Source organism: Merops nubicus, unplaced genomic scaffold (assembly GCF_000691845.1).
Source record: "Merops nubicus isolate BGI_N331 unplaced genomic scaffold, ASM69184v1 scaffold27681, whole genome shotgun sequence".
Taxonomy (NCBI): domain Eukaryota; kingdom Metazoa; phylum Chordata; class Aves; order Coraciiformes; family Meropidae; genus Merops; species Merops nubicus.
The window spans coordinates 1-13,193 of record NW_008590759.1 but is presented as its reverse complement, the minus strand read 5'-3'; the positions used below and the strand labels follow the sequence as shown (position 1 = coordinate 13,193).

Sequence of the window (13,193 nt, the reverse complement as noted above, 5' to 3'; positions counted from 1 at the left end):
AAAAATAAACAAAAAAATCACTAAATCATTCAGACTGACTGTCTCGAAGATGCTGGTTCTCACTGCGAGTCTCATCCAACTGTTGCCTAAGTAGCTTATTCTGCACTTGGAGCTCCAATTTCTCCTCCTTTAGCAAAGGATAGTCTGATACCTCTTTCAGTTTTTCTGTCAACAACTGATTCTGTTTATTTACCAACAGAACCTGGGCCTTCACTGACTCCAAATCCAGCTGCAAACAAAGAACAGTTTAGAAGCTTATGAACTGTTGCACCACTTAAAAAAAAAAAAAAAAAAGTGAAATAAAAACAATTAACTGTATCTCAGACACACTAAGTAGAATACAGCTTCTTTAAATTCATGCTTACAATTACCTCAAGCTCTTTCGTGCGTGATATAGCTTGCTTGAGTTCCTCCTTTTTTGAATTAACAGCCATAGCTTCTTCATGCAAAAGCATAGCTTTCTCTGCAGGGAGGATTACAAATGCTGAATTAGATTAGCAGAGTATTACAATAAAAAAACTGTATCAGCAAGAAACAGTTGAGGCTGCTAAGCCAAACATTCAATTTAATTCAAGACTTGACTAAGACTAATATGACTGAATGTCAAACTCCTTCAAAATTAACTAAATCACACTGTGTATATACATAGTGTACAAATACTCCTTTAGAATTAAGAAAATCACGTTCACATGCACATAATACATAATCTCTTTCACATGTCCCTACCCTAAATGTCCAAACATGTTATCTGTCCCAGTTCTCTTCCTCCAGCTCCAATTAAACATCTTGTGCACAATCAATGCAGAAACTGGCAACTAGTTAAGAGTATGGTACCAGAGTTAAATTAGAGAATGAAAGAGCTGGTAGGACCTCAGGAGGAGACAGGAAACTGAAAAAGCAAAATGCTTTGTAGCCTCTGTGCAGATCAGGCTCTCACAGTTCCTGCCACATTCGGAACAGAAAGGAGTTGCTGGTCTCCTGCTATGTTCTTAAAAAAATCGATTTTGATGGCTTTTCTGTCACTTACACCACTGTTAATGAACACCACGACCATTTTGTAACAACAGCGCTTTGTTACCCACTAGTAAGTGTTCTAGAGATAAACAGCTACTTTATCCATCTCAGAGAGATGGTTACCTTTATTTTTTTTCTCATCTTCTGTAACTTTATTGCTTCTGGCTATGTACTCTTCTTTTAATTCAAGCTGATACCTAGAAGTGAGAAGAATTATGTATTCCCAAGGTAAGCATGCACACACGCATTCATGTAATATTCCAGTCTTTCCCAGCCTAAACTATAATCTCACAATTATTTATTGACAAAGCTAGTTATTATTGCAGAGCCACTGAAATCGTTGGAAAGGGCTCTGCCAATCACCTCATTCAACCACCTGCCTGAATAGCAAGACTACCACCCACTCTGAGCACGCCAGATGTGGCTCTTCCTAGCTAAGTGTGGAAAACCTCAAAGGATGTGTATTCCAGCACCTCCCGGGAGTCCTGTGCTACTGCTGCACTACCCTACCAGTAAAAATTCCTTTCCCCACATCCAAGCTGAATCTCCAAAGCCACAAATTACAGCCCCTGCCATATGAACTCAGAGGTCACACCTGATAACTACCATAACTATTCTGACAGATCTTTACTAGATCCTCTCCAGTTTCCTCATGGCTTTCTTGGATCAGGGAGCCCCAACAAGGGCATGGTATTCCTAGCACAGCTTTCACCAGCACCTGAAGGGCATAACAACTTCCCTCAGCCTGCTGGCCATGCTGCTGCTGATGTCACCCATCATGCTGTTTGCCTTGTTTGCCAGAGCGTGCTGCCGGCTCACAATCACCCTGGCATTTGCTGTAACTCCCATGTCCTCTTCAGAAACAGAGCTCCTCAGTCAATTCCTTTTCCCCATTCATACTATTTCACAGGAATATTCTGCCCTGAGCACAGTGTTGCAGTTCTCCTTGTTAAAATTCCTAAGATATATGTTGGCACAATCTCCAAGCTTATCAAAATCTGTCTGAAACAAAACTCTGCCATTTGTTATGGAAGCCACGCCCCTCAATTAAGCCTCATGTTCCAAGTTGTTAAGGATGCTGTGTCAACATCCAGATGGCAGATGAAGGTGTTGGACAGTGTGGGTGCCAGTACAGGCCCCAGGGGTTCTCTGCTCATCACTGGCCACCAGCCAGACACTGAGCACTGCCCAGGTACACCACTGTTGACAACCCGGCAGTCACTGTACTTTACCATTCAATTTTACTGGACTTTACAGGAGCTAAGGAAGACCAGTATTTTGCATGACTGGGACACAGACTATAAATGTTTTCACATATTGCCACAACCATCCTCCTGTATTTTTACAAATGGTCCATACCACTCAGATCTTCCTCCCAATTATTGCATTTAACATTTACCATAGAAATAAAATAAAAAAAAACCACAACACCTTTTCTAACAAACATCATTATTTCTATACAATATAGAGTAGTGCTGTGCTACTTCTCACCAAGGACTTGGGACAAAAGGACATGGATCTTATCTTCCTCAGCATTTGCAGCCTGACTAAAATATTCTGTATGTTGATAAAATAAGCTAAGCAGTGGTTCATCCTTAAAATAATTTGCTTCTCCTTATGAACCAAAAGCACTTTACAGGCATTATTTGTAACAAGCTGTTACAGACTAGGTAAAATAAGATACCAAGGTGGGTTATTTATGCATCTTACTGTTCTCTGACAAAATCCTCAAATCTACTCAGTTTCAGTTGAAGCACCACTCTTATCAAAACCTACTCTTTACATCTTTTCTCTGTAATTTAAATAAAGACACATTAACACAGATAATAATCATCGCTCGCTGGCTTGCAATAAAGGGCAATCCTACATCAGTCACCTGGTTTAACTGCCTGACTGGAAGATGGGTTCATGCCATGGAATACACGAGTAACCACACGCTGAGAGCATGTGCCTGCACTGAAGCACCAAGTAACCCTTCCATCCACCAAGGCACTCCAAGAAAGTACAATAGCAAAGTTAGGAAACACCCACTGCAACACCTCAAAAGCAGTCACGGATGATGTCTTACACTTTCAAATAGCTTTTCTAAGCAAATCCTTTGAAACCACATCCAAGCAGACGGTAGTCAATATAAGAAAGAGGGTAATCTGTATCAGTGAGTCCCTCTATAAAAATGAGGAGGGGTTAAGCCAATCTATCTGTACAATGGGCTTGTGTGCCTCTCATTCTTTTTGCTAGAAACCTGTAACGTAACAACTCTTTAATGCAAATTTCCCCTCCTTGTCTTTTCTGCATTCTTAAAATGGTCAGTTCTTTAAATTCTGGTCAAAGGAAGTCACTAATACTGCATCATATCCTTTTGTCTAAGCATACAATTAACATCACATCTCTTTCTCAGATATCAACGCAGAATTTAAACTACAACAATAACATAACTTTTAATCCAAAGACAAATATTTTCTATAGCAAGCTTTTTCTGAACCTGACAGAACATTTTAGCTCTTTGCTAGTAAGACGAGCAATAATGTAAAGAATTCGAGCTCAGTAAAAGAAAACCCATGAGTGTACATTTTCAAAGTCCCTGCTTTGTTACACTTTTCAAACAAAATCCTACAGTTTGTTATTCTGTTTTCATAGGCAGTAGCATGAAACCAATTAGAGACAAAAGAGGCATTTACTTTAAGAGTTCCGTCCTAAGCTTTTGGTCATAGGTATCCTCTATGTTTTTCACAGCAACCTCCCGACGTCGAAGTGCATCATCAATAGCTTTATTTTTCTCTTCCTGAAGTTTCTGGGTGCTGAAATATCCATAAATATACAGACAGTTATGAAGCCAAAACTTAAGCTTTTGGTGTTGTTTTTTTTTTTTTTTTTTTTGTAAATAGCATTTAGGGATACCAAAGGGTAATGTGTTTGCTTGGCACACCACAGCAATTTAAAATTATCGTCAAAGTCTGTCATTGTAATTCATTAAGAACAAGGAGACGTGACACACACTAAATTGCCCAATTTAAAATTCAGTGCCAATGAATTATGGAGCTGTCCCGGGTTAATTCTAGCTCAGTTTCCCACACCAGAAAGGCTTCAGAGGCAATTGTGCCAAGCATCCCATTCTATCAGCACCCTCTGCTGGCTTATTAAAAAACTCCAAGTTTTTAAGTTTTTGTTAGTGGGATGCTACTAATTTTGCTACAAAAAACCAGCTGGCAAACTAAGGACATTAAGTGGTACTGAAAACCCGGCCCAAAACTATTTATTTTTTTTATTTAACCAAACAAAATCGATCATACTAAGAACAACTAAAAAAGAACAACCAAGACTAAAGAAGCAAAATGTCATATACATGCCTTATGACTGTTGGCAGTACCTACTGTGTTGTTTAGGGACTGCTTTTTTGTTTTATTTTTTTTGAATTAAAACACTTCAAAGCAAACATGTGGCTCCTTGCCTCCCAAACGACGCTGCGCTCTTTTGGTTGGATGAGAAAGAGCAGAAAAAAAACGCCAAACATCTTTTTGTATGAGGTAGCTCTGCTAACAGAGCTAGTACACAATACTGCTCAAAATGCACAACACAGCTTCTGGGATATATAATCTACGTCAGTGTCACAGAAGTCAGCCACATCTTGAAGCATGCTTTCCAGAAGACGGACAATAAGAACATATTGTGTATGCCCTTGAGTGACTTACACTTCAAATGCCTCAATTCTTTGCTTCAGTTCTGCCTCTCTGGTCCTTATGGCTTCAATATCTTTCAGTAGACTTTGTCTCTGAGCGTACACTTCCTTTGCTTCTATCTGAATCACAAAATATTATCTCTAGTTTTACTTCACACTGTATACAGGTAACATGCTCAAACTTTCAAGGATCTTCAGGAATTTTTCTTACTCCAGTGAATATTATTTATGTAGTCATAACTTGAAATAACATCTAGAATTTACTGTCTTTTTTTTTTTTTTAATTCCCTTCCTCCTTTTAATCCGAGTAAAAATCCTGTAGACAGTCACTACTGGCTACCTGTAAACACTTTTCTTTTTTTAGAAATAGCACTGATTACAATTTATGTAAAAGGAAAAATTGTTTTAAAAAATTACAGAACAAACATGTTCAAACGTCTCTTCTTTTTTTTTAAATAAACAAGCACTTTGAAGTTTCTTCATAAAAACAAAATTAGAAAAATAAATCCCAAAGCCCTCAATAAAACATGATTTAAAACTGAAACTGAGTCAGCTAGCAGTCTTTCAGTTCTTGCAGTTCAACTTAGAGAAATCAAACGAATTGTAAAAGGCATTCTCCAAGTGATTAACATGCTAATACCAAAAGTCATGTACATTCTTATTAATAAAAAAATAGCTTTTCTTGTCCTTAAGCACATAAGGTACTATTTTTCTCCAAATAATAATTGCCCAAGAAGAAGAAAATTATGATTTTGCTATATGGGTGCTCATATCAAGTTTGCAATTCACATGCACTCAACAGTGCTGAATGACTTAGCTCTGGACCTGGAGCAAAAAATACAGCAGTTTGTCAAGCTAGATCTTCTGGGCACAAAGTTATCTTAGTAAAGGGTTAAATGACCTTCTGCCTTTACTGTAAATATACCTCAACCCTGTAGAGCTCCTGGTCTCTGTTAAAAGACTCCCCAGGTAAATGAAACATATACTTTTCAGTGTGCACAGAAGCTGACACGTGCAACCAAATACTCACACAAAACCCTTGACAGATACGCTGATCTAGTAAACTTTTTTTTTTAATTACCAAATTAATTTTATGCCGACAGAAGAATATTGGTAGCATAAAATAGATGGTTTTCCCATAAGCTTCTAAGGACATAACGAAATTTATAGCATAGTGATAAAATGGTTAATTTTCAGACTGGAAGAAGGTCAATAGCAGAGACTGGTATATAATAATCCATACAGAGACCTTTGATTCTGTTGTTAAATAATACCACATGATCTCAAGGCAGGGGGGAGAACAAACAGAACAAAAAAAAACCCACCAACACAACAAAGCAAAAATGTGGTTAGCATTTGTGGATGAATATTATCTGGACAGGAAGGGGTGACTAGGCAAACAAGAAAGTTATTCTTCCAAAAAAGTGAAAGGTAATAGAGACTGGGAGAAGAAATTTAGAATTATATCAAAATTGTGTGTTGCAGTAACAGTTACTACTCTGACAAACGGCAAGAGTTAACAGCCCAAAGCAGTAACCCATCAACAAAAAAAGTATTCAAAGAAACAAAATGAGATGCTAGCTTACACTAAAGACAGTGGCTATTAATAATATTCAGCATATAATGACATACAGAAATGCCATATCTGTACCATACAGAGTACATATTCCATTTACTTTAGAGTCCTTCTTAGCAACTGAAAGAACTTATAGCATAACTAAAAGCTATGTTCAACTTTCTGTTGAAAAAAACTCAGTGATTTTAATTCACCAAAGTTATTAAAACAGATTTAAAAGTGTTTATTACATTTAAATCCTTCAATCCCAGCTTGTAGAACTGTTCCTTTTCCAGCCACCTCTACTTAAATCTATTTACCCATACTTATTCTTGTAGCTGCTAAATGTGCTTCCCTATTTAGAGGAACAAAAGTAAATTCACGGTTTTCTCTAATAAGCCAAGTAAGATCTGAAGGTAAATCTCCCAAAGATTAAAAAAAAAAAAGTTTAATCGACTCATTAATTATTTTGTACTAGATTAAGAAAAAACATTTGGAACTTTACCTCTTGTTGCTTCTGAAGCCTTTCAATAGCATTCTTTTCACGAGAAATCAAGGCTTCAGATTTTGCTTGATGTGCCTTCTCCAACTCATGACGCAGCTCAGAGATTTCCTTCTGGGTCTGCACTTTCTCCTCCATTTTAATCTTGGCTATTTCAACTTCTTTAAAATGTTCTAGCTTTTACATAAAGGAGGAAGAGAGGGTTAAGTAGGGCCATCTTCAAACTGACAAAGAATTTCTCTTCAGACAATGCTAAATTTCACAAAGAAATTCTTGTTAGGAAATGATAATTGAATGAAAATAAATTACTGTGATAAAAGTATCAGTAGGAGCACATACTATTTCCATGTCTCACACGCTTTTCATGCATTTATCTGGCATCACAGAGCAGATCTTACACAAAACTAATAGCTTTAGACAAGAGCAAAACAGAGGCCTATGAACAAAAACACACTGCAGGAGCGATACTCCATTTGCAATTAAGGAATGGCCACACTCTTTAATTCTTCCTCTGACAGTGTCTCTGTTTTCACCCCTTTCCCAAAGAACCAGTTTTGACTGGTGATGTGTGAAGTGACAGAGGCAGACACATCCTGAATCCCCCAGGAACAAGAGAAATTCCTCTGCACACATACACACAAAAAGTGTTGAACACGTGAAAAAACGCAGAACATGTAACTCCACATAAAGTGGGTTACAGAAACAGAAATCCTGACTCATAGACTTCTCAGCACAACTGAAAAAGTAGTAAATGCACACAAACAGGAAAGCATGTATCTTCCAACTGCACAGAAGAATTGTAGGGAACATGCCTCCGCACAACATGTGATGTGCCACACATGCAGGAACAAATGGGGTTACAAAGAATTAAAATAAAAATTTGGAAGAAAATGGAAAGCATGCATATAAGACAAAAAATGTGAAGAAAAAAACTGATCAAAAGAATAAAAAGAGAATGATAGAAAAATTGTGAGACTGGAAAAAATTAGGTTAAAGGGAAGAAAAAGCATAGTAGGTACATCTCATCAAGGAATTCAGGTCTGTGTGCACATATTTTGTGAAAAATTAAAGAAATGGTGAGGCAGTACAGGATCACTTGTACACACGCAAATTGTGTTAGAAACGTCTTATAGTAATTCTTGTCACACTGCTAAGGAATCCATGTAAAGTTAATGGAATTTGGAAGTGATTTATATCTGGTTAAGATCTCAGTCTCCTTTGTTGCAACTGATTTGCTTAAACTGAGACAAACTTAATAACACATGAATTAATATGTTTTACATACTAAAAAGACAGTGCCTGTTGAGGAATAAAGACTAAATGAAAAATGAAGGTAAAGCATATTGGCAGTGTTAACTCTCCATCCTTCTGCTTGTCTAGGTGAATAAATACGACTGCACTGATTTCCTCAAACAGTTTATAGGCAGATGAGTGCCTTTAAAGTATGTTTAAGAATTTTCAGTATCAGATCATCATTTTTATATCCAAATAAACTACTGCCCATGACAGAAATTAATTGAAAAAAGAACATATTGAAGTGAACTACAGTTAATTCAATTTTTTCTATCCAAAAAACCTGTTGATCTTGCCAGAAGTTGATGGGCGGGGGAATATATATTTGAATTAACCACGGTATATTCTCTCTGCACCATTTTTCAGACAAAGGGAGTACCAGTGGATTATGTTAGAAAAAAAATGTAATTATATTTCAAAAATGATGGAAAATTCTCTAGAAGAACTGACTTCAATTATTGGAAGAAAAAAACCCAGAAATAATTCATAGTATTGTCTGTTATGATTTTAGTGTTTCCGTGGGAGGTTTTGAAATAATATGCAAATTCTCATCAGTATTAAAAATTGACTATCTGTCAAGCTACACAGCAGCAATTCTCTTTTCTTAGTTGCTATGCATTATATTGAAATTCAAGCTTCAAAATCTTAACTGAGAAGGAAAAGGAATAGTATGATTAAGCAGAATAAGCATTTCTCCATAAAACAAAGTAATCATGAAGCAAATAAAATTTACTAAATTAAGACAATCAAAATGCAAAAACCTGTGCTACAAATTAACAGCAGAATAAAAAGCTTAACATTCTGTGCACATTTAACAAAAAAAGGGAACAGAAAATGCCTACATGCTATGTCATCAAATTAACAATTGAAATTGGATTAACTTAGACTTCTGTGTTTGCTGTGACTCACTAATAGATCTTTTATTTCAATTTACCTTAAGTATTAAAAGTTCGTAATGTGCACCGGTCAAATTAACAAATATCTTCCTCAAGTTCAACAACCAGAATTATACCTTTTGACACATTTCTGCTTGAAGCTGCTTCTCTACTTCTTTTCTATATTCATGAAGTTTTACTTCTAAAGATTCATATCTCTGATGCTGGGGATAAGAATCTGCAAACTGTTCATCAATCAGCTGAAGCTTCTCAGCTATAAAAAGAGCAACACATTCATCGTCATTTAAAAACAGCTACCACAGTTACCTTACCAAAGACTGCAGGAACCTGTCTCTCTGTAGGAAATTCCTTAGTTTACCCTAAGTAGCACTGTCACAGAAAGACCTGTGTGGTACAAAAAGCAGAGGTGACACAGAAATGCCATTATCAGCTTTATGGCACACAACATACACGTAGGAGGTGGCACTCAGCTGTTTAGGCACTATTGGGGGTATTAAAATAGTCATTCATCCTCTCCATCATGGATGGACAAGAAGTTTCTTTTGCACACAACTTTTGGGGGTTTTGTATTACTAATAGCATGCATAGTAGAATTCAAGAACCCCCAGTCTATACCCAGCTTTCCCTCAAACACTGCCATGGAAGGAGAAGCCAGGCACGCATTTACAAGTGTCTTTTCCAGAACGTATGTTAGCACATAACATTTAAGTCCATCTAAGATGTTACAGCTCTTAGCTAAATGTCTAAGAAAACATCTGAGTGATAAAAAAAACCCAAAACAACAAAGCAATCAACACAAAACATAACAAGACTTTTCCCTTATTTTAAGAAAGGTTAGAAAACCAACGTACTAGTCACAGGTATGACCCTTCCTCATTATTACTTTAGCTGCACTTTAGTAAGTGATGAGTGAATACCATTCATACAATTTATTCATCCATACCATTTACCAATATGAAAATATCTGGGGAGATTTGCTTGCAGAGGCTGCACTTACCCAGAGATCCTCTGTAAGGAGGCACCGAGGTTGTCTGAGTTTCCATATCATGAGTTGCCTTACTTAGATGATGCTCTGTAAGTCCAATTAAAATCTGCATAAGAAAACCTATCAAGATCAAATAGATTAGTTAGTTCTGATTTCATACCAAAATTGAATTTGAGCCTGTAATCAATGAAGTCATTTTCATTGTACAAGAAAACCTATTCGACTTACAGAAAGAACCAAGTACTTAAATGAAAATAAGTACTAGTTAACTATACAGATTTTATTATAAGCCTAACCCAGTCCATCTCATTCTGCAAAAGCTGTCCTTTTGCAGCTTCTCCTTTCATCCACGTATCTTTGACTTCCAAGGTAATTTGGGAGAGCAGATTATTACTGCTCTAATTATGAGGTCATTAGGCAACAGGGGTTTCTGAAGATCAAGCTACTTTAACTATAATATAGCTAGGTTTCATTATGCAGACATAAGACTTATTTCTTATATAAACCAATGGAAAGTCAATTAAATTTATAACTAGTTTTGAAGTACATTATGCAAGATAATACAGTCAATCATAAACACAACCTAAAATCCAAGTTTGCAAAAGCTAGTGTGAAAAACTTCCAAAGAGAATTATATTTAATATCTGATTATAGATTTTTTTTTTCATATTTCTAATGCTCAAGAAGTTAAATTTGTAGGAGAATGTCAACAACTTAATCCACACCACAAATAGGAGTTGAATAATCCTGAAATACAATATTAATTACTCCAAGTTTCAAAATCTGACTGAATCCATACTATTCTATACCAACAAACACTCAAGAAACTAACTTCTATTGCTCCCATCTTAATAAAAATGAAGCTGACAACTATGCTTGTCTGCATCACATATAAACATCTTGTACCTTTATTTTCCTTCCGCGTTCCTGAAGTCTGTAAGAAATTAAACATATTTTAGACAGTATATTTCATCACAATCGTAATTTAAGCTTCTTTTCAAAATCAAATTAACTTTACCAGTGATTTGTAAAGACTGGATTTTGGATTGATCCTCATTAACTGAAGAAGATCTTGCATAGTCCACAGCTTTGGGGGAAAAAAACGTCAGTTAGAAAAGGTTCACTAATTTTAAATCATTTCAAATATGTAATTGGCACTATTTCACAGTTGTAGAATGTTTTCTATTCAATAAAAATCTATTTATTGTGCAAGGTTAAGAGGCATGTGCTATCTCTTTCCAAAACAGCATCATTATCTCATTGCCAGATTAAAGTATTCATGAAAATGGCCTTGAATAATGAAATCTTTTATGGACATGACCAAAAGCTGTACTTGTGTTTGTGTTTCACTACCACAAAACACTTTTTTTCCAGTTCTGTTGGAATATGACAACTCAGAGAGCAAAGTTCCTAGACGTCTTAGAACAGATAAATTACTGCACTTACCTTCTTCTTCTCTAGCCCACTTTCTGGAAAGAAAACAGAAAGTGAATACTCATAGCCACATCTCTGTAGATGATCTGCCACCAAACTGTTGGAAGCTGTGATCAAAAGTGAACTGTCATCGCTTGGAACAGCCTGTGGCTGAAGCTCTCCACTTAAAATCGGGTGCATCAGTTCATGGATTAGCTGTTTTCGGAGCTGTGTCTGATACAGAAGTACATCATATTCTCAGTTTACATGTTATTCAGCACAGTTTTTATTTTTCAAAATTCACAAGGAGTCTCCTTTTACTTACACATGTTACATTACAACCTCTATAAAAAAAAAAAAAACAGGTAGACTAACTTTCAAAAAGAGCTGAGAGCAGCAAGCCCTTACAGATCTCATGACAAAGTACAGGTGGAGAACACAGGGCTAAATCCCTGTCCCTGCTGTGGGAAAAGGAGGCAGAATTCCATTGTTGTATTTTGGCCATTCAGCCTACCTGTTGCACCAGATCTGCTCTGCCTCCTACCAGCAGAAGCAATGAGATAAGAGGATGAGAAAGTAAAGAGTATTCTCACTAGAAGACGTAATCTGTAAGAATCCATAAGAAACCCAAATGTATTAATTCTTGAGCTCAGAAAAGCTGCCAGACTTTTAATACAATGGGTAATCTTCCAGACAAGAAAAATGAAGCAGGAAAACAGACTTGGATATCATGACACCTGACAGGCTATTAGTTAAGTCAAAGAAGGCATGAAATGGTTCAAGCACTGCAAGCTTGGTACAGAAATTACTGAGGGAGAAACAAAATATCCTGAACACAATATTCTTGGCCATAAGATTATCAATGTTATTCTTAAAATACAAAGCTTGATGCTTATTATTTTTAACTGTAATGAATTTCACATAAAAAGCAGGAGGTAAAAAAATTTGCCTGTGAAATAAAGACGTGTATAGAAGAATAGAAAAAAAAAGCAATTAGATGATGTTTAAAGATGAGCAAAACCGGAACTGCATGAAATATATTTCAGCCTTTAAGGCCTGATAGGAAGCTTTGCTATAATTCAAAAGATTTACTGTTTGGAAAAAGTGAGATGTGGATGTGTCAACCAAACAATGGCTAGCTGTACAAATGTAACATGCCTCAAAAAGAGATTTATGCAGCCTTCCATGGACTTCCCTATAAATACAGGGAAGAATTTATATCATTCTATACTTTGGAAAGCTCACAACCATGACCTACTTCCTTTTAAAAAAGGGGGAAGCAGAGGACTACTAGGGTAAGCACCAAGGAGACCACTGGAACCTGTCTTGCTTAGCCTGTAGAACAGAATGTTAAAAACAAGGTATGACTCCTGCCTCTACATCACCAAGAGGAGCAAGAGATACTAAACCTGAAGGACAGCTTCAGCACAAGAGAAAAGGCCAGAGCAATCATAAACCCAGGCTACAAGCCAGAACAAAGCTTCACTCCTGAACATAATCACATTCTAAGACATTCTCCTGAATGGACAGGAAGAAAACAGTGCAAATAGTTTTAAAACAGAGCTGGAATATTTTAGGAGGATAACTCATACAGCATGCTTATTTACAGCAGGTAACAAACAGACCCTAAGAGATCCTTTCCCATATTGTATTCTCTTCCCTGCTCAACGTTTTTCTCAAGCATGTACATTTTCAAAGATTTGATACAGGCCTTCAACCTTCCTGAAAGAGTTTAAGGCTAATTAATAACGTAAAGCACTTCTGTTTAGGAAGATGCTAGTATATGGGGGGAAAAAAACAAAACCACCACCCAAACAAACAAAACCTCCAAACAGACCCCCCCCCCCCCCCTAAAATAA

General features: G+C 36.6%; 1 protein-coding gene across 1 annotated transcript in view; it reads right to left on the bottom strand.

Moving 5' to 3' along the window:
- OFD1 (oral-facial-digital syndrome 1) overlaps positions 1 to 11,565 on the bottom strand; it is a gene marked incomplete at its 3' end in the record, with an annotated part of 22,442 nt that extends 10,877 nt beyond the window's left edge. Inside the window, exons 1-11 of the mRNA XM_008950064.1 lie at positions 11,368 to 11,565; positions 10,940 to 11,008; positions 10,828 to 10,855; positions 9,934 to 10,041; positions 9,053 to 9,189; positions 6,751 to 6,924; positions 4,704 to 4,810; positions 3,693 to 3,812; positions 1,138 to 1,211; positions 372 to 463; positions 40 to 229 (exon numbers count right to left, since the gene is read on the bottom strand). Coding sequence (XP_008948312.1) covers positions 40 to 229; positions 372 to 463; positions 1,138 to 1,211; positions 3,693 to 3,812; positions 4,704 to 4,810; positions 6,751 to 6,924; positions 9,053 to 9,189; positions 9,934 to 10,041; positions 10,828 to 10,855; positions 10,940 to 11,008; positions 11,368 to 11,535 — 1,267 coding nt within the window. The remainder of the gene's footprint in view (positions 1 to 39; positions 230 to 371; positions 464 to 1,137; positions 1,212 to 3,692; positions 3,813 to 4,703; positions 4,811 to 6,750; positions 6,925 to 9,052; positions 9,190 to 9,933; positions 10,042 to 10,827; positions 10,856 to 10,939; positions 11,009 to 11,367) is intronic.
- Positions 11,566 to 13,193: the final 1,628 nt, after the last annotated feature.